At 36.3% G+C, this 7,878-nt stretch overlaps 1 protein-coding gene across 16 annotated transcripts in view; it reads right to left on the reverse strand.

Annotated features, from left to right (window-relative positions):
* Positions 1–785: 785 nt before the first annotated feature.
* LOC107269320 (NAD kinase) overlaps positions 786–7,878 on the reverse strand; it is a 34,042-nt gene continuing 26,949 nt past the window's right edge. For 12 of the 16 annotated variants that reach the window (XM_025086593.1, XM_025086599.1, XM_025086600.1 and 9 more), the window contains 6 exons: positions 6,945–7,074; positions 5,481–5,606; positions 5,144–5,315; positions 3,371–3,723; positions 2,979–3,061; positions 786–2,307 (listed from right to left, as the gene is read on the reverse strand). In XM_025086593.1, coding sequence (XP_024942361.1) covers positions 2,115–2,307; positions 2,979–3,061; positions 3,371–3,723; positions 5,144–5,315; positions 5,481–5,606; positions 6,945–7,074 — 1,057 coding nt within the window. In that variant the 3' untranslated portion in view covers positions 786–2,114. Of the gene's footprint in view, positions 2,308–2,846; positions 2,930–2,978; positions 3,062–3,370; positions 3,724–5,143; positions 5,316–5,480; positions 5,607–6,944; positions 7,075–7,878 lie in introns of all 16 variants that reach the window. The other 4 variants (XM_025086598.1, XM_015743039.2, XM_025086594.1 and 1 more) reach the window with 3 other exon arrangements.

Genomic DNA, 7,878 nt, shown 5'->3' on the forward strand with positions numbered 1-7,878 from the left:
ATACCATCTCTTTCGACTCTTCCTTTTTTCCACATATGCCTTTTTTCATTTGTTTCCATCTTTTAAATCTTTCTTATTCATTCCATCGGCCTACTCATTCTTTCATCTCTCCTATTCTGTTTCTAACTATAAGTTAACAATATTTATAATATAACTATATAATATAACAACTATTTATAACTGATTTTATAACTATATACTATTCTATTCTCTAACTCTTGTTTTTCTGTTTTACAATTTCTTTCTGGTTTTCATGCGTTCCTCATTTCTTCTTATTCATCTTCTCGACGTTCAAAATAGGTTTACTGTCACAATCTTATATTTCTCTGAGCGAAGTAAATATTTATTTACTATTTTTTTTTCTTTCGGCCTGCATTTCTATTTCTTTCCAGTTTATATAATATTCTACTTGCAACAAGGCGCATTGCAGTTATGACAGCGATACGTAAACAGTTGAACACATCCGTTCGTTTTAATTATATTATAATCAAAAATAATTCAAGAATTTATACTTTTCTTTTAGATAATCAATATTAACAACAATGTAATTTAGCTGAATTTATTTTGTCGAGTGTAAGGTGTAGCATGGTAAGTTTTAGATTGCCAAATTTTTCTATACAGTCATGAAATTTGATGGGGTACAGAGTTACAGTTGCATGGGACTATACTGTATACTTGTTATCAAAAAAAACCTGCCATCTAAAATGCTATATGAATATCCATAACTTTTTAAGACCGATGAGGTACCTCCGTGTTCTCAGACCGTGGACACAGACCTTTACACATTTCTCCTTGTATTATTTATTTTTGTAAGAATTTAACACTAAACCGTTGCTGAGCAATGGTATATACATATATTGTAAAGTCTTACTATACAATTTATTTCCCTTTTCTTATAATTTTATTTCATTCGCTGTACAGGAATAACTGGTCGTGCTATATTCTAAACACAAACAGCATAGGGATCCAGTTTTAATTAGCTAGGTTGATTAAATTAAGCAGGCAGCTCGTTAGCTGATAGTTGAGTGCTCCTTTAAATTAAAGAAATGAACATATCAATAAAAGCATACGAGCACATAAAGATAATGTGCAAAACGTATTGATTTTCAAACGAAAATAATTCAACACAAATTCTATTTTAAAGGGTAATATTTGAAATTCGCAATACACGAGTTCTCTGAATGTGTAATTGATCCTAAAAAAAGGAGTATGCATTACGGCAAAGTTTACTTTAAAAAATCTGTTAACAGTAAATAATTCCTATAAAATAAATTCACTGCAACTATAGATAACTTCTGTACAAAAATTATTTTATTAAAAAGAATCGTTAATAGGAAAGTTGATTCACATTTATAACAAATTGTTCTAGATGTAGTCATCGTTAAAAATAATCAATTCTGATCTATGATAAATTGAGATTTATTTTACTTGTCACACGCAACGCCTCGTGTATAGATTTGTGACATTTTGTCACATTGTGATGGAAACGAGTCGATTTCCAAAAACAAAAATCGACCCACTAGAATATCCTTCTATATGAATTAAGGACATAGAGAAAAATAAAGAATGAACGAAATGTATCCTTTGCCAAATGTCAATCGGATAGAGCTTCGAATTAAATTAAATTATTGATAAATCGATTCAATACATACAATAAGGAAGCTTATAATAAAAATGCAATAACGAAAGTTCTGTACTCGTATCTTTTATTTTTATATCCAGATCTTGGAAATACTATTATACCAAAACAAAGGATACGAATACAATGCCAACAATTTTTCTTAAAAATATAACTCCAATTATTTTGGAACTCATAAGAACGCGATGAACAACATTTTGCGCGATCTTAAAAAATGTTGGTCCGCAATGAACACCACCTCGCAATATTAAGCACTTGAACGACAAAATGATACGATCATTGCGCCATTGTCTGTAAAAATACAATATTTCCATATCGCTTCTTACGCTTTTTTTGTTTTTCTTCTTCCCGTGTCGTTGTAATACTATAGAAATACAATATAGAAAGACGCAGTCGCGAGGTTCAACTGACTTAGCGCAAAATTCTCAGCGCATCGGATTCTGCTATTCGTGATATAAAATGGCGAATTTGGTCCTTAACTATCGCGATCCAGAGAGTCCAGAGTGTCATTGCTCGACGAGTGCGTCAGGTCGCTCAGCTCATCCAGATGCTTCTGACGTTTTCGTACATTCCAATGTAGACATTCCGCCAGAGAATCAAACCAATCCGTTATCTGATCAGCAGCGCAAATACTCGGCACTGGATATATTGAGGTTGTCACTCTTAAACTGAAAATAGAATAAAGATAAAGCATAAGCATTCTCATAAATATCAAGACAACGACCTGTTTTATGGTTTATGATCAAACACATACGTAACTATACTTGAGATAAATAGCAAATACTTTTATAGGACAGCACGTCAAATTTAATTAACCAATTGCCAGTAACTGTATCAGTGAAACTGATAAGAGAAACTAATCGAACGACTATTATCAAGTGTACTTTGTAGCTACGGTGTACATACAATGATTCGAAGAAATACTTGATGTACAATGATATGTAGAACATAGAATAACGCTTTAAAGCGGCTGATACGCAATAAAGTAGACAAGAGAGAATGATGATACATTGAATGATGACTGGAAGAATTCCATCACCCGAACAGCGGTCCACAGCCCACGTCTCATTCAGTGTTAGTAAAAGCGAATATTCGCCGACTAATGGAAAGATCCATCTTGGATGGATTCATCGTTAAGAAATGAATATGTCAAACAGTACATGGAGGATGCACAGTGAATAGCAGAGTCAAAAAACATGGGACAAACCTGTCCCCAACGCGCAGTTCTTGCTGATTTCGACCATCGAAGGAGACGTAGGCTGTGCTGCGAGCCTTGCTGTTCGCCATTATCTGAAAATACGAATATCCAATTAGAATGTATACTTAGTGTTTTCATTACCTGTCCCCGTGAAAGAGTTCCTGACGATTTCTACCGTCAAACGAGACCCAAGAAGTGTTCCTGCTGTCCGGAGACACGGAAATCTAACAAACGTAAGTTGAAGATATTCATCAAAATCTTTTCGAGAATCTATGCCAATTTCATTTTATCTTATTCATACACGAAATTGCAACCTTTGTTGGACAAGTCAAAAGGTCATACAACAACGTGACAAATAACCAAGAAACATGCTAACGTCAGTTGGCTAAGTACATTGATTATTAATTAAATTGTTGCAATCATATATCTACAAGAATAAATTGCCAATTAAGACTTTTGCGCAAGTGTAAGATTTTTCCGAGATACGCATTCAGGTAATTTGATATAATAGATCGTGCATAAAGTCAACGTACCTTGAGCTCAACTCCAGCAGGTACAACGATGGGTCTGAAGGATAACGAATGTGGACAAATCGGTGTAATCATAATGGCCGGTACCGACGGATGAATCATGCTTGCACCAGCTGCTACGGCGTAAGCCGTGGAACCCGTTGGCGTGCTGACTATCAAACCGTCACCCTGGACACTGGTTACGTGCTTGCCGTCGATGAAAAGGTCGATGTTCGAGAGATACGGGGACGGACCTCGATCAACTACGACTTCGTTCAGGACGAGCAAATTTGTCGGAGGTTTGGTTGGTTGGCCTTCTTCGCCTTTTCGCATTATTATGCAACGCAACCTGCTGCGCAGAGTCAAAGCTGCGTGTCCTGAAAATAGAACAAAACATGAAGAATTTTATTAACTCTCCCTTTGTGCGTAGCACTTCATCTTTTTTTTCCATCGTATAATCGGTATGACGATCGCCGATTCAAAATTTCAGTACTTCCACATTATAAGAATACCATGATATTATTTCGTTTCGATTGATAACCTTTTGTGTATTGATATGACAAAAATATCTTTAGCCATGAAAGTCATGCTGTTTATGCTTCTTGGCAGAATATCAATATAGGAAATTTGAATATTTTATGTCGGTAATATTTATTGAATTCTAAATTATTGCTCGTCTCAGTACTTTTCACCGAGCATTCGTGTTTTTCTTTTTTTTTTTTTTTTTAATGTACCTATATTATGATACGTCACTTTATACGGACCTTAATACGTATATAATCTGTACCTGGTCCAACGTAACAATTTCCTAATCAAAATCCCATGTACGTAGATTCACATTAAAAAAATTATTGCGCACGTAACAGTTTCTTTTCTATTAAAAAATAATGTCTCTAAGCTCCAAATGCATCTCAATAGCACGTGCACGTCATCTTCTTCTAAACGGGACAAAAGATAGAGGAACTCGCTATGAGATCAAAAGCAGGACAAGGTTATTATTTCCGCAACGAATTTCCAATTCATCTCAAAGTTTTTGTCGTTGATCTCCCAGATATTAATTTTAGTCGGTTATAAGCTACAAATGAAAATACAATTATATTAAAGAAAAGAAAAAAAAGCAGCGTCTGAACTGAAAGTCGGCTTACGCAATTGACTGTAAAGTCGTTAGTCAGGACTAATAATGAAAATAATAGACATTTTCGTTTAGCAACATAGACGCGCTAGCGTTAATTCCTCCGTCGCGAATGTTAATATTTACAATAGCGCGACTTGGTCGATTAGGCTGATCGCTATAGAGTGATATAAAAATGATACAGAATCGAATAGAAAAATAATTTTAAAAAACCGATAACCCGACTGAGTAATAAACATACTACGTGCTATCGTCGCGGCAAGGATGATCTGCTGATGCTCTTCCTCTTCGTCATTCATGACTGAGGCATGCACGACCTTTGACATTGTTTCCATATCAATCTTGGTCAACTTTGTTTCTCTATCAAATGAATGTTTTGCGGTCTTACTTGTACAACAAGATAACAAAGATGGTAAGGTTGGTGGTATTGGATTTTTTGCAGGTTTCCAACCTAAGGATGTAGAAGGGAACGGGAATGAGTGGGATTTTAATATATTGTATATTATGAAATTTTATCGGTAAACTTCTAGTTCTACCTAGAAATTGTTTTCTTTGATTTATGCTACTGATGTTTCAAGAAATATAAATAAGTGCTTCAGGAAAAATTTATAAAAAATGAGTACTCTGCGCAGATCAATTTTTATACGACGAGAATGACGACTCACCTTCTAAAACGTTGGTCACTTGTTCCTGAAAGTTGTCGAATTCAAAAGGTGTGAGGAAGCCTAGTGACCCCAAATGAAAGGCCATGACCGGGGGTACAGACTGCTGGAACAGCAGACTGGCATAGAGGAGGGTACCGTCTCCACCCAGGCACACGATGAAGTCTATACGATCCTGAATAAAAGAAAACAGTGAAAACAGCGAAAAAAAGGAAACAAATTTTAAAAAATTCTTACACGAAAAAAAATATAACCAATCAGCATACCACAAACGAATATCTTGTATCGATTGCTTTTATTTATTTTTTTTTTTTTTTTTATTAATTTTTTCAAGTATTACCTGAAGATCATCGGTACCGTCCCTGAAAGTCTGTAATCTGTCCCGTACCCCCTGAAACCTAGGATCTCGTGCCAGGGCCGAATCCTCCAGGACTGAGGCCTCCACAAAGACCACCATTCTTTTTTCCTAAAGCACAATAATAAGACCGTCGCTAAATTCTCATTTCTCATTGACTGCCGAACTTTAATCAGTTACGGAAAAAATGTACAACCTCATTATATGTCGGTCACATGGTCGCCGCGTGATCAGAATTCGCGATCGCGGCTATTCTGTACGTCACCTATCCGACACGTTTCAGTGATAACTCTAATCTGTGAACGTGACTGATTTCTGTCGAGTCCAAAAGTTCCCAGTCAAATGACCGAGTGCATCTTCGCAACCAAATATAATCACTATCGGTATTTTTGAATTAAATAAATTACATACGTATTACGAATGCGTGGATATGAATTAAAATCTCGAAAATTCGTACGACGACTATACTCCCTTGATGAAAATAGCAACGAATTTTTCTTATCATAAAGCACGTCGGATATCAAGAAATCACGCATAGCTCATCGATCATCGAGTAAAATACGAATTCCCGGGGACTCTTATACATAGAATCTCATAAGTAGATGGCCCCTGAAAGATACACTGTACTATTAAACGAACTAAATTTCAGAATTGTCTATACACAAAAACCAACCAAGGAATAATTTAAGAACGTTTTATATCTTTCATATAGATATACAGTCCGTCAACAAAGTATTCGTACTCTTGCAAGCCTTAGCATACCGTGGAAACTTATTTCGTAATAATCAAATACAGTTCCTTGTTCATCAGTGCCATCGATAAAAGTTTTATATCCAACTCCAACGCATTAAGAGCATAAAGAGAAAGCATAAGGGCGTATGTCCGCTAAAAAATCCTACGTCTATAAACCCTTTTACTTTTGGTGGCGCGATATCCCAACTTCTTGCGGCAAACGCTGATGCGAGACTGTGTAGACACGTTACAATTTGCTGTACTATAAACAGTTCAGGGAATTCCTGAAATATTAGGGCCGTCCGTCAAATGGATCTGGTACGAAAACTTTTGTGACTGACTGTACACGCGTACAGGGTCCTTCAAGAACAACAGGTAACCCGAACTCGGTTCTGTGATAAAGATCACACGAATGGACCAACTACAGTTAGGTTCGCTAGTCCTGAATTGTCCTGTATCTTCGTACAGTCACAAAAGATTTCCCATGATGATTTGCCAGATCTTGCAGTGGTTACGCCAAATGGCTCTCGACAACAGATGTTGATTGCAAGAACATTTCGGGCCGTTGCGTAAGAGACAAATGGTGTTATTGAAACAAATGCAAAATCATGATATTAAATGATTAGGTAAATACGAATGATTCCGAGATTCAAGGCCAACGCAACCTCATCCACCGTGATTTCTTCCTTTACTGTTCAATTGAAATTCACTTATTACCTCTATCAGCCACGTGACCAGCTGAACAAACGGCGGCAGAACCGACGAGTCGCGGATCTTCTTAATGACGAGGACCGAGAGCGGTGGCTTGTACCACGTCAACCTCTGAGAGGCTGGGTCTTGGATAGTCCTGACAAAACGAATAAAAAAATCTCATTATACAAATCTCACGCTTCTCACCAAACACGAAATAAAATAAACTGCAGATACGAATAGAGTATCAAATTTGAAATTTTTTTTTTTTATTTCAAAAACATTTTATTTAACGAAGCAGCTAACGTGACTCGTATCATTGCTGAGCAAACATAGCAAACGTATTGCCTTGAATGTGATCATAGTCACGAAACTCGTGATCAACCCTAGAATAATAATAAGTCGATTGAGCAGTTAGCACGAAACAGTAAAATAAATGTAAGAAATAAAAAATGATTTATTGTAGCAAGAACAAAAGAATGCGCGAATCTTTTCGCCAAATCGTTTCCATTGCATCGAGTCTATGTCCGTCTGTCTCTCTCGTAATGTACCATTACCCTTTTTCTCTTAAATTATATTTAATGCAATCCCAGTTCATTAAATAAATTGATTTTCTCTAACTCTTTCTCCCTCCGTCCACCTACCTACGGACTTGTATACTATCACATTCAATTCCATCCACGCTATAGTGCATTAACGTACTAAGAAAAAGTATTCTTCCAGCCACCTCGAAACGGCACCGGAGCAACGTACAGCTAAACTTAAAAAGACATGCGTTGCAAAGTTTCTTATTCGGAGAATTACTTGGGAACAGTAATGGGTTTAATTTCACGGTACAATTGGTGTATCCTTAGGACTAAAAGATTCTTGCGTAAACGCATGCACGCATCAATGATCAGTCTTATGACGTTACTCCGTTGGAGAATAAAACTGATTGGTAATAATTATGTTTGAGTGGCAG

Source organism: Cephus cinctus, unplaced genomic scaffold (assembly GCF_000341935.2).
Source record: "Cephus cinctus unplaced genomic scaffold, Ccin1 Ccin1_scaffold0631, whole genome shotgun sequence".
NCBI lineage: Eukaryota > Metazoa > Arthropoda > Insecta > Hymenoptera > Cephidae > Cephus > Cephus cinctus.